Source organism: Primulina huaijiensis, chromosome 5 (assembly GCF_012295235.1).
Source record: "Primulina huaijiensis isolate GDHJ02 chromosome 5, ASM1229523v2, whole genome shotgun sequence".
In the NCBI taxonomy this organism is placed as follows: Eukaryota; Viridiplantae; Streptophyta; class Magnoliopsida; order Lamiales; family Gesneriaceae; genus Primulina; species Primulina huaijiensis.
Genome location: NC_133310.1, coordinates 21,529,371 through 21,553,800, shown reverse-complemented (window position 1 = coordinate 21,553,800; position 24,430 = coordinate 21,529,371). Strand labels below are relative to the sequence as shown.

Below are 24,430 nucleotides of genomic sequence, written 5' to 3'. Positions count from 1 at the left end.
CTACAGCATGTTCTTTTTACTATGTAGGGCCAATTGATCCCGTGAGGTATAAAACCACTAACTTCCGGCTCAATTACCCTTCTCCCCTTTCTATAGCTATCTATTACAAAACATGAGGACTTCGGCCAAGAATCAGCCTCACTCTCCTAAGACTTATCAAAGTAGAATCTTAGGTCATGTGATCGCTTAATTCGTCGATCATGTATCTAACTCAACCTGTTCACCTTTCGTCGGTCCGACCAACGATCCAGTTTCACTTCAATGATAGGAGTGGTAAGCAATTCACTCCGCAATGGAAAATGCCTGACCTTCTTCGGAGACGAAGCAGTTCAAAACCCGAGCCTTCTTACCGATTACTATTATGACATGGTCATGCATGGTTCTAGGAGTTGGGTCTGCGAAGAGATTTTGAAGACTCTGGATCTAATCAACTATGTTTTCTAGTCTGTTCGTAAAGAACTCTTTTATCGTGGCATTCTCCCTTCTATATAGTTGTCAATGGAATTATGGAACTCTCACTACAAGAAAAATGATTTTCTGCAGCACGTCATCAACGGCGTGCATTAAAAGCACGCTGCGAATATTTCTTTTAACGGCGTGCACTCATATGTGCGCTGTTGATATTATTGCACTTGATAGTATCAACGGCGTGCTTAAAACGCGCGCTGCGCACGCCGCAGATAAGTAATATTCTCAGCGTGCGTTTATGTGTGCCGTTAAAAAATTATATAAACGACAGCGTGCATGTGAATGTGCGCCGTTAATATTTAGCGACGGTTTTTTGAAAACCGACGCAATATTTATATTAGCGACGGTTCCTTTATAACCGTCGCTAAATTAGCGACGGTTGTTGTCAAACCGTCGCTACATTCAAATTAGCGACGGTTATATTATAACCGTCTCTCATAGCGACGGGACACGTACGTCGCTATTAGCGACAAATTAACAACCGTCGCCATTAGCGACGGTTTTATAAAAAACCGTTTCTAAACGCGACGGTAAAACAAAACCGTCGCAAATTATCTTTAAATACAACCAGTCGAACCACATTCTACCACAACACTCCATAACACTTAAAATTTTTCTCTCTCAAGCAATTTAAATTTCGATTTAAGGTACGTTTTTTTGTTTCAATTTTTTTTTAAATTTCGATTTAAGGTACGTTTTTTTGTTTCAATTTTTAGTAAATTTTTTAGTGTTAGTTAAGATGAATATTGTTATTATAGTGTACGTTTTTTTTAAGATTTATTAAATTATAATCGTATTTTTTTTATTGTAACAACAAGATTAGCGACGGATTTTATTTTAATTCGGTCGCTAATTAGCGACGGGATTTTTGAAACCCCGTCGCAATATAGCGACGGTGTTTTAAAATATTCCGTCGCTAAATAGCGACGGAATTAAAATAAACGCCGTCGCTAATAGTAGCGACAGAATGTTGAAACCGTCGCTAATTAGCGACGGTTATCCTACGACTACCAACAGCGTGCGTATGCGCGCCGCGAATAATAGTTTATATTAACGGCGTGCTTATGCACGCCGCGGATAATCTTGAACTTTCAACAGCTTTCAACTTTGCAGCGTGCAATGTGCGCCGCGAAAAGCGAATTTACGCGCTGCGAAAAGCCATTTTTGTTGTATTGTCTCTCCCCGATATGCAGAACTAACTACTCTATTAGAAAATAGAATTAAAAACTTTTACACCGAAGACAGGCCATACTAAAGAGAGCCCGAAGAAGATGGAAAAAAGCTCTCTCTACAGAGTGGGGTGGGAAATGTTCTCGCCACAGAAGCCAAGTGGTTCACGGCTGAACGAATAGGTACGGAAGGAGTTCAAACAGACAATGCACACGGGTTGTACGGACGTACCGGCGTTGCCCCGGCTTTTCATGAAACACTATATTTAGTGCGCTGAATAATTCTCCCCGTACCGATTGGAGTATGAAAGGCCCAATCCAAATAGCGAAGAGTCCTTTTTATTCTTATCTTAGAAAAGAAGCATCCCTTGACGCACCTTATTTATTTATTTAATTTAGAGGCATAGCTCCACACGGAAAAATGAAATTTAATAGGCACTACAACAAAAATGTCTTTCCGCAGCGCATCATCAACAGCGTGCATTAAAAGCACGCTGCGGAAAGTAATATCCGCAGCGTGCATTTATGTGTGCTGTAAATATTATATACTTTCCGCAGCGTGCAATAATGTGCGCTGTTAATACTCTACGCATTCACGGCGTGCAGTAAAAACACGCCGTTGAAATGGGTGAATTTTAAATTAGCGACGGTTTATTAAACCGTCGCTAATGTAACATTGCGACGGTTTTAACAACCTTCGCTAAATTTAGAGACGGTATAAAATAACACGTCGCTGATTTTAAATCGGCGACAGTTCAATAAAAACCGTCGCTAAAAGTGACGGTTTTTATTGAACTGTCGCTAATAGTTGTAAATTGACGACAGTTATGTTTAAACCGTCGCTACTAGCGACAGTTTAATGCAAAACTGTCGCTAATTGTCGTAAATTGTCTATAAATATCCGATTTCCGTCCCACTTTCACATCACTTTACAACACTTAAACTTTTCTCTAATATGTGTTTTTAATTTTGGTTTAAGTACATTTTTTTTTAAAATTTTTGGTTAATTTTTTAAGTGTTAGTTAATAGATGATAATTTTACTGGAATTTTTTTTAAAATTTATTAAATTATAAAAGTAATTTTTTTTTTATTTTTACGCAAAATTTAGCGACGGTTTTAGGAACTGTCGCTAAATGTAGCGACAGTTTTGTAACCGTCGCTAAATTTAAACACCGTCGTTCCATTAGCGACGGAGTAGTAACCGTTGCTAATTTAGCGACGGTATTTTTGGTATTGAACTGTCGCTATAAAAACCGTCGCTAATATTTAGATTTTTTTGCCCACTACGTATATTTGTATTAACAGCGTACATATGCACGCCGTTGATAGTAGTATTAACAGCGTGCGCATGCAAGCTGCGGATAAACTTGAACTTTCAACAGCTTGCAATTTTGCAGCGTGCAATGTGCGCCGCGGAAAGAGTATTTGCGCGCTGCGAAAAGCCATTTTTGTTGTAGTGAGGCTAGTTAGGAAAAGTCCAGAACGTTTAGTGATCACAGAAGGGCCCAGGTTATGCACATGATCGAAAGTTCTTCTTTTGTGATCTCACTTGGAATAGAACCCTATACGATATAAAATAAAGCCCTTTAACTTAACCCTTGCTTGCTCTTTCCACCTTGGATAACCGCTTGATTGAGGAGAATGCCATCACCTTACAACTAATAGATGGGTAAAAGTATGTATTCTACAAGGTTTTCTTTAGATGGGATGAATTATCTAAAGGAAGGAATGAACTATACGAAGAGATAAAGCGCGGATTTCACTTTCATCCTGCCTACCTGCTTGAATGCTTTGGGGTAAAAGCACTAATAAGAGTCTAATAGATAGGTCTAGACTTGATTTAGTGAGTCACCCCCAATGGGGATCTAAACAATGACTTTTATTTTAATAGTTTTTTTAAAAAAAAAACCATTTAATTTTATAATTTTTCTATCGGCACGCATAATATTTTATTTTCACTCGTATCATTTCAATTTTAAAAATTAATAATTTTTATTTTAAAATTTTAAAATATAACATGCATCGTGTGTGCCACGATCCGTAAGTATTATGTTCACGTGTGCTATAATCCGTTAGGTTTAAATATGTGTGATATTCATGGTAACCAAAAATTTGTCTCTTTCGTCGTGATAACTAAAATGATTGTTTTATTTACTCGAAAATAAGATATAATAAAATGACATTTAATTAAATTTATACTAAATTTGATATGTATGCTCGCACATCGCATGGAAAGGAAACTAGTTATTAACATTGTTATTATGTATGATTGGAAAAACTCGCCATTAAAAGTAGAGGGTGTTCTACATTGTTATTATGTATGATTGGAAAAACTCGTCATGTGCGACTTCGTTAAGTGGTAAATAAAGGGACGTGTACAAGTAGGCAGAGACTCGAAAGAGAAGACCGTGAACACCTACTCTAAAGTATATATTCCACAATATTTCAGTGAGAAATATATTCTACACGAAGATCAATCATGCAACATCAGAAAATATTTTCCCACGTCATCCTAAATCTTACCAACTCGTCTGACCATGAGGCATACTGGTTTTCTTTAATATTTGTGGGTGTGCTTGAAAATCACGCCCGATAGGCAACATTGTTGACTCATAGTTAGGAAGATTATGTATTAATGGTGCGATTTTGTATCATAAAGAACTGTGTTTGATGAACATATATTGTTGAAGATGATGCGTATGTTATATATATATAATAAGCTGAATCACTCACAGGGCAACTCTCCTTTGGCATATCAAATTTCAACATGAATTTGCAAGAACACCATTGCATGCCAAATAAGAGAAGCCCTACGAACGACTCCCTCATCAAACCATAGATTTTTTCAAGATTTGAATGAAACCCTTGCTTAGTTATATACCAGGCATTTTGCAGAATAAACCATTTGAAAAATGGCATATGCTTGGAGGTTTGTACATATATGCTATGAATATCCTACTTCTTTATTTTTCCCACCATCCATCCATCATATTCTCCTTTACAAGAATTATTAATTCCAGATTCCTATCCAAAAAAAAAAAAAAATCTGTATAGTATATATTAACAGGCCAAATTTTTTAAAGAATGGAACTTAAATATTTGAACAACGTTCAAATTATTTGAAATATGAATTAGTATCTGAATTATATTACTTAGTTTGATTTATACTTAACTTTCACGGGCAAAGAGCTAGGCCGAAATGTTGATATACATTATGCAAAAATACATCACAGTCTTGGCATTTTATGCGTACCACCAGTAGGCAAACATGATATAATACAAAGACGTTGAATCTCATCATTTATACCAAATGACGATAAATGCAACATGGAATTTGACTAAGTTCTTCTACATATTACCTCATGATAACAAATTAAACGGCATACGCCCTTCACCGCTTTAATTATTCAACTTTTCGAGATGAGAATATATCTGCAGCATCTTCTGTGTTTAAAAAACTGAAGTATTTATCAATTCATTATTTGCATTATAGAGCACGTTTTTATCCTTAATTTGCCGAAGAGCTACACCCGATAATGTTACAAAATAATCTTAAGCTAAATTTCAATTTTAAAATAAAGTGCGTGGTCTCTTTAAGAAACTGTAAAATATATTAAATGCTAGCTTACAGGGATGGGGGCAATATGATCCATTACATTTAATCCCATAACAGTTTAGATTTATCTTCAGAGTGATGCATATAAAAGATATTTAATAAAATTCGTTCGTGGAGTGAAAAAAAAAAAAAAAAAAAAAAAAAAAAAGAGCGTTGGCATTAACTTTTTTTTAAAAAAATATAAGTTAGATAATTGTCAATTCAACTCTTCTATTTTAGATGACAAAACAAATGGAACTAATTTTATGTGTAATTTGAGGAGACTACCCAATCCGCCACCAGGCAAATTGCTAATCTAATCTGCACGTATTAGGTGACCTCGTATTATATTTATGTATATTTGTAACATAGATAATCATACAATTAACGACAGTTTGTGGTCGAATGGCATGGATTTTTGTGCAACTTTCGTGTCATTTAAAGGAAGATTATTTTTTTATATGGAATATTTAATATAGAAATTTATAAATATTAAAGAGTAATAACGATAAAGATAGCTGTATGAAAGTAAAAAAAAAGTGCGACGATACTTTCAACTAAAAAAGATGTGGTCAAAAAATTTATTCGTAGCCATTATAATTGAAAACAGCACTATTTTCAAAGCGTGCGAAAAAGGGAGAAAAATATCTAACTCTACGCACTCACGCTCTAACGCACAATATTATATATATTATTATTAACCGATCATGATACATGCAATGTGTATATTTTATAAAAAAAATAAAATAATTTTTTATTTTAAATAAAATTTATACATTTTTTTAAATTGAAATGTTACTAGATAAAATAAAATATATAAATAAATTGATATTATAAAACAGTAAAATCATATAGTTAATTTGATAAGATAGATGTTTAGGCAAATCGAAAATCAAATCATCACTCTTTATACTTTTTTTATTTTTTGAAAAAAAGAAACATTTCATTAGAAAGATTCAAAATATTCATTTTTTACAGCTTCGGACAATCATCGAAGACAACCTTCATTAAGTCATTCTACGTTTGTGTCCAGCGATATATCTTTTATATTTACTATATCATGATGTTCTTTCAATGCACAAATTAAATCGAGGGTTCATATTTTAAAACTTATAGGATATTGTTATATATTATTAATTAAATTATATTTATTCAAGATTTCATCGAAAACATACAATAACTTGCCAAACAAAAGCTAAAAGAGAAAAAACAGAGATACAACTAGGATAACATCTACGATCGGATTAAAAAAAAAAACATAGTCTTCGAACTTGGTAATTCTTTAAGATGTTTATGTAAAAAATTTGCAATATAGTTAAGAAGACGTTTTAAATAACACACATGAGTTATTGGACATTATGTATATTAATAGATTATTATAATTTTTATTTCTCTTATTTTCCCCCCTTCCTAATCGCCTTTCCACCAACACTAGAAACGTTAAACACCACACAAGAAACAAGAATTTACCATTTGAACGAAAGGAAAGTATAATCCTCGATTTGAACGAATGGAATACACTGAAACTTCTACATCCATCAGATTAAAACTTTTTTAAAAATTTATTTTTTCTTCGTTGACGGTCGATTGTGTCCTTTATTCATTTTTGAAAACTGTTTATATATAAATTATATAAATATCGAGTCAAAAAGGTTGGAGTCAACTTGTTAATCCGCGTGGGTAAAAATTATATGGCTCAAATTAATTGCGTCCATATTCTTTATATTAAGACAAATTAAATATTTGAACATTGGCGTCCATACTTGTCTATTTTAGAATATTTTCAGTTTAGAGAAGAAGCTGGTGTCAACGTACATACCAGTTCAAATTATTAATTCGTGCAAAAGGTTTCATCTCATAATTTTAAAAAATGAAATTATATCCTTAAAATAAATTTAAATTTGTTTTATAATATATATGTGCGGGTATAGATAGAAGATCTTTATTCTTGGAAAAATAGAGTTTTGAAGAGTGAAAAATGAAAATAGAGAAGTTGCAGTTTTTTAAAGTATTTTTATTTTAAAAAAAGATGTCAGATTAAATGTTGAATATTGTTTTTGTTTTTATTTTCAAATAGAAGGAGTCTAAAATAAGAAATTCTGAATAGATTTTTGGACTTGTATTCCCCAATTTTAATGCAAAATTGCATCCCAATTCGGTACATGAAACTTATTCTCCTTTAATTTGGCTCTCAATATTCAATGTTCATTTCGCAAACAGTCATGTAATGGGGAAATTTTTAACCTACTTTATTTGTATTATAAACAAATCGATTAATACCGCAAAAAGATTCTTTTCGGATAATTAATTAAATATCGTCATGATCATGAAATCAAAAATTAATATTTAAAATCGGAATTATATATATATATATGTGTGTGTGTGTATATGAGTGGGTCTCATGTTAGACCGTCTCACGAATCTTAATCTGTGAGACGGGTCAACCCTACACATATTCATAATAAAAAGTAATACTTTTAGCATAAAAGTGATACTTTTTCATGGATAACCCAAATAAGAGGTCCGTCTCACAAATACGACCCGTGATACCGTCTCACACAAGTTTTTGCCATATATATATGTGTGTGTATACACACACAATAAAATATATATACACATGTCAGGTATCTCAAACAGAGAAAAGGACTAATTTTTACACGTAATATTTATAGTATTGTGATAAAAATGTAAACAAAAGATGAAACAAAAAATATAGATAAATGTATATATTTTGATACTCACGGAAAATTTTAAGGTCCACTTCCAACAAGTGTCATTAGTCCAAACGCATGTTCGAAATTACCCTGAGCCTGAAATCACGAATAAGATCGTTAGAAAGGGGTCGAGAGGGTGTCCCGGCATAGCCCCTCCGACGCTCAATTCAGAGACTGAGGATATACTGGGGAGTAGCTAAGGGTGCTGCTGAAAACAATATAGTCAATCTCTCAATTAAACACTAAAACCTAGTATTTATAGGAGAATACTTGGGCTCTTGATGAGCCTGCCTTCCATTTGAGCTAAAGGATGAGCCACGAGTAGTGGCCCATTCATGGAGTATTATATTTTTTGACGAAATTTGTTATATTTTGTTGATATTATACACAATATCATTGTTTGGATAAATCATTACCAAAATTAATTATATACTGTTAAAAATTCTTTTATACACTGAAACACGATCAACTTTCTTCTGAATTATATGATTCTTTTGAATATTTAACAGTAAACAGAGAAGCACAAATTTATATAGAAAGAAGTGAAAACATCAGCTCTGCGGTGGGAGGCCGGAGAAGATTATCCAAGATACCTAGCTAACTGTATACAAACTGATACAATTTTCAGGATTTCGTAGGAGAGGGAGTGATTTTGATGACAAGGCCGGGGAAAACATCATCGGGATCGTGAATATGAGGATTCCGCTCCACGATAAAAGGATCGCCGCACTTGTCGCTGATGATGTGCAGAGTCTCACCTTCCCCTACAACATATATCTCATCGCAGTGCCGTGGCCGCAACAGATTTCCTCCCTCGCCGCCTGCCGTCGCCGCAGCAGAGTAACTTTCCCTGGCTGTACCGCCGAGCAGAATGAAGCCTAGTAAAACAACGGCGAAGTACCAAGAGACGGCGTCGGCGGATGGAATTGCGAACTTGGAGGCGGAGGAATTATGACCCATCGTTTTGTTGTAGAAAATGAACGGGTTTATACAAATCAGATCGATATGTGTTTATTATTATATAGAGGAAACGAAATTAACTAGGAAGGCGGCTGAAGGAATGTTTTGGTCATTTCACCCAGTATTTATTACTGGAATTAATTGTAGGTTGATTTTGAATTTCAACCGCACGAAAACATTTGTTAAATAGTTTAATAATTTTTATGAGATATATTTTTTATTTAATTTAATTCATTAAAAATATTATTTTTATGTTAAAAATATTAATTTTTATTATAAATATGAACAAATTAATTTTGTCACGAATAAAAATTTATGAGAACGTCTCACAATATATCTATTTTTCCTAACAATATATGGCATCACCATTACCATTTATTGTATTTTTATTTTTATATTATAGTTGAGTGACTATTTATTTATTCATTTAATTTTGAAGAGTAGAGGCGAATATTCAAACGCACTTATAAAGGGAATTTTATATCTACTTTTATTCATTTATTTTCTTTCTGTTCACCTAATTGAATTATATATAATAATAATAATAATAATAATAATAATAATAATAATTGAAAATGGTTGATCGTTTAACGAAAGAGAAGTCATTTGCTTACGTGGAAGCAACAAGTGCAAACTAAAACGCTGACTAACTGAATATGCGTATTCTTCTACTTCCTTGCGTCCATAATTTGTCTTCTTTAACATAATATTTTTTTGGACATGTGATGTGTATGATGTATACATTATATATAATTTAAGTACGTTAAAATTCCAATTCCAATTCCAACCCGAATAAAAAATAAAGTTGACCGTAATTCATAGAAATATTAATACGAGTGGGTCTCGTGTGAGACCGTCTCACGGATCTTAATATGTGAGACGGGTCAACCCTACCCATATTCACAATAAAAAGTACTACTCTTAGCATAAAAAGTAATACTTTTTCATTGATGACCCAAATAAGAGATCCGTCTCACAAATACGACCCGTGAGACTGTCTCACACAAGTTTCTGCTTATTAATACAACCAACGATAACTGTGAAATGAAAGCACAACCTAAATAAATTATTATAATATTCTAGTGAATTGAAATAACAACAATAAATGGAACTACAACAGTCGATGGAATGGTATATTCGTCGTTTCTTTTCTTTTTTTTCTTTTTTACCAAATGAAGGAAAACAACTGTCATTCAAATGCAAGCCTTTGGGTGAGTCACCCTTCTTTTCTAACAACTCAATGTGTGTGCCTAATTCTGAAATCTTCCTCCCATCCGAGCAGAGAGCAATTTGATCAGCATTCTGAACCGTGCTCAATCTGTGAGCAATCACCAGCGTCGTTCTTCCTTTCATTAGACGATTCAGAGCATTCTGCACCAGTCGTTCGATCGTTAGCATTTTCGCATTTGAGTCATTGACAAAAAGAGATTCAAGATTTTTGTCACTTACTCTCTTTCTCTTTAAGTCATTTTCTAAGGCGTAAGCAAGTGCTTCGTCGATTTCAGTACCAGATAAAACGGTATTGATTCTTTCGACAGCAGCAAAGGCTCTTCCAAGATCTCCAAATGTGTTCACCACTCCTTGAACCTAAAAAAACCACTTATTTTCTTGTCATGAAATTAAGGATGATTACCGTGACAAAAGAACACTCACAGCAAATGTTAACGTGAAAGTGTATCCAATAAAAGACACCATCGTTCCCACTGGAAGTTCACCCTGCACCAAACACACGATGTAGCCATTGTAAGATGGAGATGATTCACTATACAACAAGCTCAAAGAAGATGCTACAAGTAAAACAAGAACCAAAACTCGGTTTCAAGAGAAGTTAAGTAAATTCCCACAGGAACCATGGTGGAAAAGTCTCAAACAGCTTACAGCTTTTACTTTGCCTCCTCCAAGACAATATAAGGCCATTAGCTTCATGCCACTATCCTTTAGTTAAGAATCTGACAAATCCAATTTCATGATAGCATTATCTATAGAACGACTAGGACTTTTAAGCATGGATAACTCAAAACTACACCCTTCCTGATGACCGAAAATTAATATTTGTCGTCTTTCTCCTCCAAATGATCTTACCAGCGACAACGAACGCCATCATAAATCGCAAACAAACTACAAATTTAAGAGACGACTTCCCGAAAAATGACAGTAGAAATTTTAAAATTAAAACACATAGCAAGAGGTTACCGTGCGTATGGCAGCAAATGTGGCTGTCACACAGTCAGCCATAGAAGGTTGGGACGGTCCATGAGCTTTACATACATTCACAGTTGTTCTCTTATATATACAGCTAAATATAACATTCATGTTCCTTTAGTATCCCAAGAAAATGAAGAATGAATAAAACAAGTAATAAACATGATGAAAGAAAAATTATTGGCGAAAGGATAGTGCCATACTGCTAGTCAATCCTTCTGGATCCTTTGTTAAATTTCCAAATATTGCATTTCCATTGATGAATTTCAAAAACACGTATAAACTTCAAATTCATACCTTACATGTTTATATAGTATTTATGTTCATTGAGATGAATTTCAAGTTAATCTTGTAACTGTGTCATTCAAAATTTATTCTATTTTATATAACTTATTTATAAATAAATAAGTTATAAATTTAAGATTTAATATGTTGCATTTCTTGATTCTTTGTTTGAGTCGCCGTAATGACAAGTAGATCTTCGCAGTTGACGCGATAAACACTCAGTCTCCTCCAATCATAGCTGATCTCCCACACCCCTTTTCATTAAGATGTCACGTTATCTATCGAACCTTCGGGTTCAAATCGACACAACCCGAGCCCCGTTGCCTAGATACGACGACATCGACTATAATGATCCCGCATCTGAAGCCCTAGATAATGTCGATGGTGGCACCTCGAAGTTGCGGCCTTCAAACAGCAACTTAATGGAGGATCAAAATCCGCTCGTGGGAATCAAGGCCGGCCGGACATCCTCTCGCCTTCGGGATTGTACAGGTGATTATATCAATGTTCGATCCAGACCCTATCTTATGAAACTTCTCGAGAAACAAGGTACGATTACCAGTTTTCAGTTTGGTGTTATCCATTTTTCGAACCTAAAGTTTAATTGATAATTCTCGCGATTTGCAATGCTTGTGTTCCATTCGGTATGATTTGTTCATATTGGGATTTTGTGGAGTCTGATTTTTTAAAATTTTTTGGGTAATATTGTTCCATTGATTACAATCCCGGATATTATATTGAAAATGTTTTTGACCTAATTATCTGAAACGGATTTTGAATAATTGAGAACTGAATGTTTCCTTGTTAGGATTCTTAAGAAAATCGAAAAATCATACAGTGGGAGGTAAACACGTAATTTATAGAGAGGCTCCATCTGACCTAGTTTTTAGGCAAAGACGCTCATTTTAGAATCCAAAAGATAAAAGTGCGGCTTTAAAAGTTGCAGCATTATGTTTCTTAAAAAGGTTTATATGATGTATCTTCTTGCATATATGAGCTAAAATTAAACAGGCATTTAGACCTGCCAAAAAGTGGCTCTACAATCAGTATATGATATTCCAAAGCTTGGATGGCGTTAATGTCGCTTTCTCGAACATCATGTTTTTTGCACGATTCTGATTCTGTAGGTGATCGCAAGGTTCTGTTTGCGGATAAAGTTCTCAAGTTCACTTGCTCAGGGAAGATGAAACGCCGTATCCTTCTTATTACTGATTTTGCAATTTACATCGTGGATCCTGATACCGACTCACTTAAAAGAAGAATAGCCCTGGCAGCTGTGGAGAAGCTATGCTCAAGTGAACTAAGTGATAATTTCTTGGCCATTATTATTCCTACTGAGTATGATTTACTAATTGCTAGTACTCGAAAGACTGAAATATTAGCCGTCTTCGTGGAGACTACTAAGAGTGCATCTGACTATGAACTCGAGGTTTCTCTGTCTAATAGGTAAATCTGACTAAATCTTATTTAAAGCTCAGCATTTTTGTCTGTATTATACTATTATGTTTGGCTTTTAACTAATTAGACGAATGATCTCTTGTTTAAGCCCTGCTTCTCTGACAACACCCTCCAAATTTGCATGTGAATACAAAGTATTGGGAATAAAGAAGTTAGGTTTTTTGTCACCATCTGAGCTTGGTTCTAAACTAGTCGGGTTAACTGCATGATTTAAAATTTCGATTGTGGTCACTTTGAAATTTGATAGGGACTTGAACTGCCTTTTGGTCCTGCGTAATGGCAAATGAATTTCAATCATGCAGGTTTGAGTACAATGCAGCTGCTGAAGTAGTCAAAGAAGTACAATTTGAGGAAGTAGAAGGTATAAGTTACATTTTTTGACCGGGAATCATGTATTTCCCTTGGTGGACCTCAAATTTTAGTTAAGAGGGGGCATTTTCTGTACTTTGGAGGGAAAAATTTGTTTCTTCAAGAAAATCCCTGATGAAATTGAATTACATATTTGCCCAAGGCTACCGAAACTCTATCATCACCTTCCATTGTCCATGTTCTTCAAATCCTACAATTTAAGTATTGTTGTTTGATGCTTAAAAACTTTCGTAAGATGGTGCAAGCTTAACCTTATAATTTTCATTGTCGTAGGTGGTGTCAGAACAAAAATTGTGCTAAAATGATCGACGATTTTATGCATTTCGGGAAATATGGCTCTATACTTTTCCAGAATTGTGCATTGAGATCGAGAATCCAGAGTTGATTTTGTGCAGTGTAAAGGTGATTTTGTTTCTGGTAGCTTCATACTTAATTGGGACTATGAATCGTCATTTTGTGTGTACTAGCCGCTTGTGGGTGGAAACATACAACAATGCTTTCGTTTGTGTAAGCCAAGTCCTGGACATTTTTGAGCTTGGGTTACCCAATCAGTGTGATGGAACATCATTCTTGTGCTAGTACCCCTACGGGGTTTGTGTACTGTTATTGTCCCATATGACACACATTCTGTTATCTAAGGCTAAAATTACTTGAATTGTATACCACCTTTCAGCTACGGTGAAGTCTTGCTAAGTATGTATTGGTTTAAATTTTTCGAATGTGTAAAGCCACAAAAACACCGATCAAACATCCTTTGCCGCTATACATAGACATGGACGTCTAGTTCTACCTAATGATGACCATTAAGTGGATGCATATATCTTGGGAATTGACTCACTTTTTATCATTAGTTAATGCTCTTCTCAGAGAAGAGGATGCCTCATTGCTCTCGTAAGATTATATTGACCATTTGCGGTCATATGGATACATGATCAGTAAAATATTAGTAATCGGAGCATGCATTTTGTTTGTTAAAAAAATAATTCATTGTGTGTGATAAATTATTTATTTTAAAAATTACTATTAATTATAGAAGAAGATGATTTATTAAGCTTATGAAATATGCCAAGAGACCAAATACTATTTATTACATATCCTTTCACTTAGAAAGATAAAAATCAAAATTATATGTTCCTATGTATACACATATACATACACACTAGCTAGTATACGATACATATATAAGCATGGAATTTGAATATAAATATTGTTTTTGTATTAATATTATAATTCAATGTATTGTAATTGTAAAAAATGGCAAGACAAATAATCAAACACAAAAGTTAGTAACAACGGATGAATAAAAAATACAACAGAAGTAAAAAATTATTACTGATGGATTTGTTACTTAATTATATACCTCATTGTAATTGATCAGGGATGTCAGATAATCATACATTGTATCGTGGTAAATCACAAAATGATTTTATATATTATCCTTGATCTAAAAATCTAAAAGAATATCATAAAAATCATAAATTTTAATGGCAAAAACTTGTGTGAGACGGTCTCACGGGTCGTATTTTGTGAGACAGATATCTTATTTGGGTCATCCATGAAAAATTATTAATTTTTATGCTAAGATTATTACTTTTTATTGTGAATATCAGTAGGGTTGATCCGTCTCACAGATAAATATTCGTGAGACCGTCTCACAAAAGACCTACTCAATTTTTAAAGTAGCAAAGTTCTATATTGATTAAATTATTGATTCAATTAATTATAAAAAATATTTTAACAAATTATATCTAAAGTTCTTTTTGTATAATTTATTTGTAACGTGGTTTTTGTCTTGTTTTTTTTTCTTTTTCTTTTTATTTCGTTTAAATGGACTGGCCCAATTGTAAATATTCTATTAACTAACCCAGTCCGCCAACAAACGACAAGAGTTCGACAATTTCTCAAGTTCCTTTTTTTTCCTTGCTAGGGTTCCACAATATCGAAGGTATGCTCCGCTCTCTTAAATTGTTTCATTTCAATTGTTTTCTGTCATTGGATCCGCCCTGTTGCTTATCCTTGACTCCGATCTGTTGTTTTAGGATCTCCAGTTATTTTAGTTTTTTCCCCCTTGTTTTTTTTAATATTATCCTGTTTCGTGTGAAATTTAAACGGACGTTAATTTCAGGCTAATTGTTTTTGTGATTTATGGATTTGTGTTTTTGTATAAATCTATGCATGTGCGGTCTTAGGTTTTTGTGCGTAATGCTGGATTTTCGTTCTTCATTTTCCGTCTTGTTAATGTTCATTTTTAATTCATCCACTATTTTTAATTTAATGTCCTGTGAGGGCCAATGAAATCCAAACTGGTTAATGGATGTTTGTATGATGATTAAACCCATTGAAAATTTTATAACTGAGTTAATCCTCTGTGCAATCCCCAGTCCTTATTCAAAATATATGGAGATTCGTAATTCTGTGAATTCAAACATGTGCTCAAGACCTTGAAATTTTTTTAAAGGAGCAAGGCTTAGAGTTTTATGAAAAGGAGATGGTTCTTATGCTGACGATGCACCATCCATGGCACATAATCGGGATTTCTAGCCATGTCCTATGTTTAAAGTTTGAGTTGATCCTGGAACTACAGTTATAGAGTGATTGATTGTCTTGAGATAGAACGAGTAAATTGATGGGTAATGGCTTGAGATGGAATATCACACTCCGGTTAACTAATTAATGACGAAAGTGTTTTCTTCTTTCTTGTATTTAAAGATATGATATTATAAGTTATTCTTAATCTATTCTCATATCTGTTTGCATTTATAATTTTTTTCTAAAGAAAGTAGCTGCATGAATGAGGTAACAAGATGCCATTGACCAACAAACTCAATAATCAACCGAGTGACGGGTGATTGCTGTCTGTGATTGGTTTTATATTCACGGACAGTAAAGAAGAATGATCTTGTGTTACTGATTTGTAAGGCAGAGTGGCGGTCACTTGTAGGCTTTGAGTTTTATGTGGTATTTGTTCTATAGCCTTACAAATTGCCTTACTCGAGTTAATTGTCAATGTGTTTTGGAAATAACTAGAAAAGTTAAACTCATACAGAATTGTCCTCGGTCAATTGATTTACTGGAAATTGGAATTTAATGCTTTCAATTTAGTGGTTTGCTGTTTGCTTTTGCATCAATGTGATTTTACATTCTGAATTGAAGTCTTACTGTTTTCACATTCAGGTCACATGAGGTCAATTTTCTGTGGAAATTTCGAATATGACGCAAGACAGTCTGATCTTGAAAGACTCTTTAGAAGATATGGAAAAGTTGATAGGGTTGATATGAAGTCAGGTGAGTATGAGTCAATGGGTTGATGCATATAAAAGTTAGGAATGCGGGTGGGTTGCAGTTGCAATGCAGGATCGCAGGATCAGTTTTCTATTTTATAAATATGAATGAAGCAATATTGCTATAAAATAAATCTCGTTTCATTCTTCTTGCCTGCGATCGTGACTTCGCTGCTATTCCTGCTGTAATTATCTGTGAATAATTTCCCTTTATTTTGAGACAGAAGAATTACTTTCTATCGGGCTTGAGTCCTATGGTTTGCTCATAACACGGTTATGCTATTATTATTATTCTGGAAGTAGTTCATCTGGTGGAGACTGGTTTATTTCATGCATGAGAAACTTCTCAAACTAGTTAAACTTCATGAGAGGTGAATATGGTTGGAAATTTTGAGGTCGCTGCTTACTGAAACACTATTTCGGTACAATAATCCTCCAAGGGCCAGGTATGGTTGGGTTAATGTGTAATTAAACCTCTATTTAGATTATGTACATGTATAAGCTCTGCTCATGAGAGCAACGATGATAAGAAAATTTTAGTGCGTACCTTAGATCTTTTCCCCCGAGGAGACTAAGAAGTTAAAGAAGGCTGTCCTAACAATTTATGGAAGATCCAAGTGCAGACTGGCGATGTTTCAGCGGTGTATACTGAAACCTGGTTATTGACACCGACTTGATTCCTTGTAAAGTTTAACTGGTAGTCAACATATGTTAAAAAGAGAAGAAAAGTTTCTCATTTAAGTGCGAGACCCCCATACTCAACTAATTCTTTGGCGCAGGATTTCAATGCAATGTCCATATGATTCCTGACTTCCACATCTTATTTCCTGGTGGTAACAAGAAACCTCATCTAATTTCATAGAAGAGCCCTCTGATCATCCATGGCATCATCATCACACGTTTTCCCAAGTCATTACTGCCTTCATTCTGCACGATATTTGCCCATCCTTCACTTGCCCAGACCTCGGAGCAGAGGCAGCCAAAAATTTGGAGAAAGGCACTCATTTTTACATTATTTGTTATGAGACATCTACATCTGGATATTGTCCCTTGACATTGCTTAGATCACTAGCCAAGGTCTGTTATTATTCAACTGATCAGTAGCTTATGGATAGATAAGACTGATCTTTACTATTATTATCGAGTGAAAGGTAGCTTGTTTGCCACTTTCTGGACAAAGTATTTTAATATAGGACGGTTCGCATGTGAGGGAATTTCATTTTGGGATAGATTATTTTATTTTAAAAGCACTAGTACACTAAACATGGATGTTTTACCTTTAATTTATCAGGTTTCGCTTTTGTTTACATGGAGGATGACAGAGATGCCGAGGATGCCATTCGTGCACTTGATCGAATTGAATTTGGTAGAAAGGGCCGTAAACTTCGTGTTGAGTGGACCAAGGTAATGTATCTGTCTGAGATTCTCTTCGTGCTATAGCCTGCTGACCGTTATTTGAATTATTTTTATTGGCCCAAGCTTTTTTTTTCCCCGCACAGCAAGAACGAGACCGGGGTATCAGGCGTCCTGAGGCCTCCAGAAAACAGTCGTCTAATTCAAGACCGTCAAAGACTCTGTTTGTCATCAACTTTGACCCATATCATACCAGAACAAGGGATTTGGAAAGACATCTTGATCCCTACGGCAAAATTCTGAATGTAAGGATCAGGAAAAATTTTGCCTTTATTCAGTACGAATCTCTGGAAGATGCAATTAAAGCTTTGGACGCTACTAATTCAAGGTTAATGATGCTCTGCCAGCGGTTGTTTACTATAGTGCTCGTAGTTGATGTTTACATTGCCTAATACTCTTATTTTGGATATTTGACACAGTAAACTTTTGGATCGAGTCATAACTGTTGAGTTTGCTATCAAGGATGATGATGCAAGGCGAAATGGTTTTAGTCCAGATCGATCCCGTGATAGATCACCTGGGAGAGGCTATGATCGGATGCGATCTCCCAGTCCCAGAAGGGAAAGGGGAAGTCCCGACTATGGACACAATAATGGACGTAGCCCAAATCCACGTCGTCGAGAGCGATCTAGTCCTAAGTATGATCTTAGGTCTAGTCCGAGCCCCAGCCATAAAGAAAGTGAGCCTAAATATGGTCGTGACCTCAGCACTAGTCCCATGAATGAAAGAAACCCTCTTTACTACAACAAACACAACCCAGTTCCTCTTAGAGACAGGTCCGACGATGTCAGGGTGCGCAGCCCCAGTCCTGGGAAAAGAGCATCTCCAGATTATGGTCAGGGTTCAAGCCCAAGTCCTCCAAGAGGGCAAAGACAGAGAGTTGGCCTTGACGATTTTGATAGTGAGCAGAAACCTGCTTACAGTGATGGAGAAAGTCCTCCACAAGAGAGATATGGGAGGTATGACCCTTTTAATGTTTCACCCGTTGGTTTCTGTATCTGACTTTTTTTAACTGATATATTATCTTTTAAGTCAATAATTCCTAATCTAACCAATTTCTATGATCCAGTCGATCCCCCGTGGCGAGAGGGAGATCTGGATCTCAGTCTTGACTGCAGACATCTGCTAAGAGACATGGTAGCCTGGTCCATTGAACTTTCTCCGTGGACTTTAACCGGGTATGCTGATGAATCTTCCCTGCTGTTATTTTTGTTAAGTTTACATTAAGGCTTGCTCTTTGATCTTGAACTGTGGCTCTTGAAAAGTCGTTTCTTTAGCTAAGACACTTAAGTTATGGAACTGCAATTCTTGTTTACTTGATTGTATTAGTGTTTTTTTGTGCTCTAATTACTTATTTTGTGTTTGTTTTGGATTTACAAAAGAATTTCATTCCCACCCCCAACAATTTGTGGATTTAGTTTCTCTACTTGCATTCTATGAGTCGTCCCCACTCACGTACGCTCTCCTCTGACCTGTCAGGATGCAACGCTTACCGGTAGTAATGTTCTATTTTCTAAATGCCGTAGCGATCGATACATCTCAAAAGAAAAGAAAAGAAAAGAAAAGAAAAATGGCACCTAGTGGATGTCACGATTTGAAATTTATTATGGTAGGCACGAAACGATTCTTTTAAGTTGGTTGGTCATATTGGACTATTGAGACTTGAACTTGGGAGAAGGTTGACACTTGATTTTGGACAAAATGTATATTTTTATTTTTCTAGTATATTACAAAATTTGCGTAAAATTATGCCGCCGAGTACTGAAAAATGTAGGTATGATTGTGATCGATTATTATTAATTTATAAACAGACTACGAAAAAGATGGATAACATCAATAAAAGTAAACGTTGCAAAAGCTCTATTTTTGGTTGGTTGCTTTTGAAAGTACCTTTCTAGGCTCATAAAGGGGGAGAGCTTAATCAGTGTGATGGATGATTGTTTCTCAAAATGATTCTATAAACCAAAAAAAAAAAAAAAATCGCAATTGTTTACCGCATGTTTTTTGAAATTTTAATAGGTTTTTCATTTGAAAAGCAGATAATTATTCATTATTTGTTTGGGTGCATGTTATGTTTCATTGGGTGAAGAATACTGAATACCTGGTGTGAGATGGATCGATCATATGTCTCTATTATGTGTTGGGGGGATCCGAAATTGGAATTTCCATCGAATGTGAAACCATAGTCCATACGTCGAGTTTCTATTTTTTTTTCCCCAAAAAAAGCCATACGTGGAGTGTGAAATTAAGTTTTATTTTCTTCATGTGTCAATATTTTTATGAACACGACAAAAGTATGCTTGCTATATTCCATTATACCTACTTGGATTACGTAAGGCAATGTCAAATGTCTCTAATATAGGTCCCATCTTCATTTAGTGTTATCATGTTAAATATCGGTTAAAAATTATATCTGAAAATTGTGCTTTTATGCGTTTGTCCATTGAGTCTTCCTTTTGATACAGTAACAAATTAGACCGAGCGCCATTCAAAATGTCATGGTTCGAGAACTTTTTATGCCCACACAATATCCATTATTGATTATACTATACAAAATAAACATGCGTGGTTTAAAAGGTAATATTTCATTATTTGTCAAACCATGTCTTTATATATATATATATTTTGCTATGCTATGTTGTATANATTATCTAAATTGAAAGGCATCGATTTCAAAAAAGAAATCAATATTTTAATAGAAGATGAGTACTATAATGCAACTCTCCAATATAGCGGCCGCGTGCGTGCCGCCTTTCAAATTCAGATTCAGGGATCCAAATCGAAGTTGACACGTGTCCAATCCCCACCACGGAGAAAAAATAACAATGGAGTGTAAATAAGTCAAGGTTGCATATATAGCAAAAATAAGCTTTTGATGGTAGGATTTAAAATAACCACAACGACTTAAAAATAATCATTTTGAATTTGAAATATATCGTTAAGAGAATTTGTCCAAATAAAATCCATAGTTTTCTAAATTTAAGTTTGAGAGCGGAGGAGCTCAATTTTTGAATAGAAGACTACAAGCTTAGTTTGAGTTGACAAATTTATTAATTACGTCTATAAAACAATGAGAAATTATCATATTAATAATGATATAAATATAACATATGATCGTTTTATTAAAAAAATATAGTTGACGATAACATTATAAATCAAATAGTTTAAATCTTAATATTTTTTGATCATGTTCTAGTATTATACAATTATTGCATCTCATGATAACATTTTAAGTTCAGTTGATGGATTGCTTCATAATTCAAAATCTTGAATCGAGCATTGGCCGCCAATTGGCCAATTGTTATTGCATTTTTAACACGTTAAGCAATGCGATATTTTAGAGTTCTCTCGATCGATCTTAACATGCAAATTTTGGTACTTTTCTTTTTCGTGAAGAAAATTTCCACACGCTGATTTGACCAAACCATGTCTTTTTTGGAATACATGCAAAGTCTTTTTCAAAAATAAGTATATAATTTAACTATAACAGACTAATTAATAAATAAGGATTTATTTTTCTTTCTTTCTTTTTTTTTTAAAAAAAAATTAAAAACGCCAATATTGTGGGCTAAAGGGGTAGACCCGATTCACCCGAATGTGATTGGAATGCAGGAACTTCAGTTATTATTCCGTTTCCTATTTAGAGATTTTTTAATTGGAAAACTACTTATTTTGGGTGTAACTGTAATATGGTTGAAAATTTCTTGATAAATGTCATTTATTTATATGGGATGGATTTGAGGTGAGATATTTTTTTAAACTATACCTAACTGATTAAATATCTCACGCAATCGATTTGAAAACCCCAAGATCACTAGCGTCTTGGGGCCATCCACTGGGGCAAGGGATTCTTGGCGGGATGAAACATGATTTGATAAGTCAATGCCGTGACAAAATGATTAGATTTTGTTTACAGGATTTAAATATCATCTTAATTTCTGGGAAAACACAGCATAGCAAATTTCAATGTGGCTTCTTCTTCTTCTTTCCCTTTTTACGGGTATTAAGAATATTGACTCTAAATCTGAAATAAATGAATCTTAATTAGTAAGAATCTTAAGTCGAAATTAAGAATGTCATTTGTTTACGCTCGAGGGCAGGGCAGGGCAGGGCACGTACGCGTTCAATTGCCACCAACATGGTTCTTGTTGTCTGTCACCCACCCAAAATAATTACACTATAAAAACCCCATTTCCATTTCATTCCTGAAAACCCTTTCCCCCCCTGATAGACACATACAAAGTACACACTTATCAAACATTCCCAAAACCCCACAAAAATTACGTGCCAACAAAAGCAGAATACTGATCTTCCCATCGAACCCCAGGAATCCAACATGTTCACTCCTTTGATCCCCAAAAGCTCCACAACCCACCAAAATAACCTCCACCCACCAACAAATCAACCCGCAAAACCAAAAGACTCCGTCACCAGTTCCTCTCAAATCATCCAAGAAGCCACCTCCTTAGCCAAAATAGCCTTACCAATGATCCTAACCGGTCTTCTTCTTTACTCCCGGTCCATGATATCAATGCTTTTTCTTGGCCAATTAGGGGACTTAGCCTTAGCCGGCGGCTCCTTAGCCATCGGATTTGCTAACATCACCGGATATTCTATCCTCTCTGGATTAGCCATGGGAATGGAGCCCATCTGTGGACAAGCTTTTGGAGCCAAAAAATACTCAGTTCTTGGTCTTTACCTGCAAAGGACTGTTCTTTTGTTGTTTTTCACTTCCTTTCCATTATCCCTTTTGTGGCTAAACATGAAAAAGCTCCTGCTTTTTTGTGGGCAAGATGAAGCCATTGCAACACAAGCTCAAACATATTTAGTGTTTTCAATTCCTGATCTTTTTGCTCAATCTCTGATTCATCCCATCAGAATCTACCTCAGAACACAGTCCATTACTCTGCCTCTTACATTCTGTGCAGCGATTTCAATCCTCTTACACGTTCCTATAAACTACCTTCTTGTTTTCAAGCTTCGTTTAGGCATCAAAGGGATAGCTTTAAGCGGAATTTGGACCAACTTTAACCTCGTAGCTTCGTTAATCATTTACATAATATTTTCAAGAGTGTATCAGAAAACGTGGAGTGGTTTGTCAATGGAGTGTTTAAAGGGGTGGAGAACACTTCTAAATTTAGCCATACCAAGCTGCATTTCAGTCTGTCTCGAATGGTGGTGGTATGAAATAATGATTCTTCTTTGCGGGCTTCTTTCGAGCCCGAAAGCAACAGTTGCTTCAATGGGGATACTTATTCAGACCACCGCACTGATATACATATTTCCATCTTCATTAAGCTTCAGCGTGTCAACAAGAGTCAGCAATGAGATAGGCGGCGGCCGGCCGGAAAGGGCAAAACTCGCCGCCATGGTAGGGCTTTCCGGCAGCTTTTTTCTCGGTTTCTCCGCCTTGTTTTTTGCAGTATCGGTTAGAAATAAATGGGCTTCCATGTTCACTACAGATAAAGACATAACCGCATTGACATCACTCGTCCTTCCGATAATAGGACTTTGCGAGCTTGGCAACTGCCCTCAGACCACGGGCTGTGGGGTTTTGAGAGGCACTGCCCGGCCCAAAGTAGGTGCCAACATCAACTTAGGATGCTTTTATTTGGTAGGAATGCCGGTAGCGGTGGGCTTGTCTTTCTATTTTAGGATGGATTTTGAGGGCCTTTGGATCGGGCTTCTTGCTGCCCAAATGTCGTGCATGGTGACCATGATGCTGGTTTCGCTGCTGACCGATTGGGAACTGGAGGCCCGAAGAGCAGAAGAGCTCACTAGAGAGCATCCCTTTCCTGACCATGACAGCCAACAATTTCATAGCACTAAAAACAAGGAAGATTGTTTATGTTAAAACTACTGTTAGAGTTACCTACATGATCTGATGTAAGTAAGTGTTTAATTTTGACCTTTTTTTATTCCTAAAAAATGAAATCTTAATTCAAAATTTTGGTCTCAATCCAACTTTTATTTTAAAAGAAAACGTGTCATTCTTATATTATTTTCAATGATTTCAATTCAAATTTTATTATTTTCTTGCCATTCATATATAGCAATATGAGGCTAGTGGAGAATTTAATCGGCTTACATATATGTGACCATATTTTATAGTGACCGCCGAATATTTTAAAAGTTTTGTACTTTTATCTAAAAATATAAAAAGTCACATTTATTATATTAAAGTCATTACTATAGAGAATAAAAATATACCAATAACTCATCAAATCAATCCATATTTTAAATTGAAATCTAGAAGAGTTCTTCCGTGTTATGAGTGATAGCTCTCAGGCAAAAACTTATGTGAGACGGTCTCACGGGTCGTATTTTGTGAGNAATGTCTTTTTTTATATATATATATATTTTGCTATGCTATATTGTTTACAAACAATGTATATCTCCGTGCTACCGCTGAATTGATATTTACTTATTGAATATTATGAAGTGTATCAAAATTGTATATTTAATAAGAATGTTAGATATACACAGGAAAATATAATTGATGGACAATATATATA

The 24,430-nt window shown here is 34.9% G+C and overlaps 4 protein-coding genes across 10 annotated transcripts; 3 read left to right on the top strand and 1 right to left on the bottom strand.

The window, feature by feature from the left end:
- Positions 1-8,571: 8,571 nt before the first annotated feature.
- On the bottom strand, positions 8,572-8,907 carry LOC140977736 (uncharacterized). Its single transcript, XM_073442479.1, has one exon. The coding sequence runs from the start codon at positions 8,905-8,907 to the stop codon at positions 8,572-8,574; it is 336 nt and encodes a 111-aa protein (XP_073298580.1).
- A 2,645-nt stretch (positions 8,908-11,552) lies between these two features.
- Positions 11,553-13,881, top strand: LOC140977112 (uncharacterized). 2 transcript variants are annotated; one of them, XM_073441694.1, is made up of 4 exons: positions 11,559-11,943; positions 12,522-12,840; positions 13,155-13,213; positions 13,495-13,881. In XM_073441694.1, the coding sequence occupies exons 1-4, from the start codon at positions 11,661-11,663 to the stop codon at positions 13,524-13,526; spliced, it is 693 nt and encodes a 230-aa protein (XP_073297795.1). In that variant the 5' UTR covers positions 11,559-11,660; the 3' UTR covers positions 13,527-13,881. The 2 variants fall into 2 exon arrangements, with proteins under 2 accessions (XP_073297794.1, XP_073297795.1); XM_073441693.1 differs by lacking the exons at positions 13,155-13,213; positions 13,495-13,881 and adding an exon at positions 12,941-13,118 and having other exon boundaries at positions 11,553-11,943.
- Positions 13,882-15,100: 1,219 nt separating this feature from the next.
- LOC140977110 (serine/arginine-rich splicing factor RS41-like) lies at positions 15,101-19,582 on the top strand. Of its 6 annotated transcripts, none has more exons than XM_073441687.1 (6): positions 15,101-15,166; positions 16,396-16,506; positions 17,794-17,906; positions 18,002-18,243; positions 18,335-18,874; positions 18,985-19,582. In XM_073441687.1, the coding sequence occupies exons 2-6, from the start codon at positions 16,401-16,403 to the stop codon at positions 19,025-19,027; spliced, it is 1,044 nt and encodes a 347-aa protein (XP_073297788.1). In that variant the 5' UTR covers positions 15,101-15,166; positions 16,396-16,400; the 3' UTR covers positions 19,028-19,582. The 6 variants fall into 6 exon arrangements, with proteins under 6 accessions (XP_073297788.1, XP_073297790.1, XP_073297791.1 ...); XM_073441689.1 differs by having other exon boundaries at positions 15,131-15,166; positions 16,396-17,199; positions 17,282-17,906; XM_073441690.1 differs by having other exon boundaries at positions 15,131-15,166; positions 16,396-17,579.
- A 2,213-nt stretch (positions 19,583-21,795) lies between these two features.
- On the top strand, positions 21,796-23,896 carry LOC140977109 (protein DETOXIFICATION 49-like). Its single transcript, XM_073441686.1, has one exon. The coding sequence runs from the start codon at positions 22,252-22,254 to the stop codon at positions 23,767-23,769; it is 1,518 nt and encodes a 505-aa protein (XP_073297787.1). The 5' UTR covers positions 21,796-22,251; the 3' UTR covers positions 23,770-23,896.
- Positions 23,897-24,430: the final 534 nt, after the last annotated feature.

Excerpts from the sequence above, each read along its gene's own strand:
- LOC140977736 (XM_073442479.1), bottom strand. The coding sequence starts at position 8,907 with ATGGGTCATAATTCCTCCGCCTCCAAGTTCGCAATTCCATCCGCCGAC.
- LOC140977112 (XM_073441693.1), top strand. The coding sequence starts at position 11,661 with ATGTCACGTTATCTATCGAACCTTCGGGTTCAAATCGACACAACCCGA. Across the intron at positions 11,944-12,521 it reads GAAACTTCTCGAGAAACAAG|GTGATCGCAAGGTTCTGTTT; the intron begins GTACGATTACCA and ends CTGATTCTGTAG. Across the intron at positions 12,841-12,940 it reads GAGGTTTCTCTGTCTAATAG|CCCTGCTTCTCTGACAACAC; the intron begins GTAAATCTGACT and ends CTCTTGTTTAAG.
- LOC140977110 (XM_073441687.1), top strand. The coding sequence starts at position 16,401 with ATGAGGTCAATTTTCTGTGGAAATTTCGAATATGACGCAAGACAGTCT. Across the intron at positions 16,507-17,793 it reads TAGGGTTGATATGAAGTCAG|GTTTCGCTTTTGTTTACATG; the intron begins GTGAGTATGAGT and ends TTAATTTATCAG. Across the intron at positions 18,875-18,984 it reads CCACAAGAGAGATATGGGAG|TCGATCCCCCGTGGCGAGAG; the intron begins GTATGACCCTTT and ends TCTATGATCCAG.
- LOC140977109 (XM_073441686.1), top strand. The coding sequence starts at position 22,252 with ATGTTCACTCCTTTGATCCCCAAAAGCTCCACAACCCACCAAAATAAC.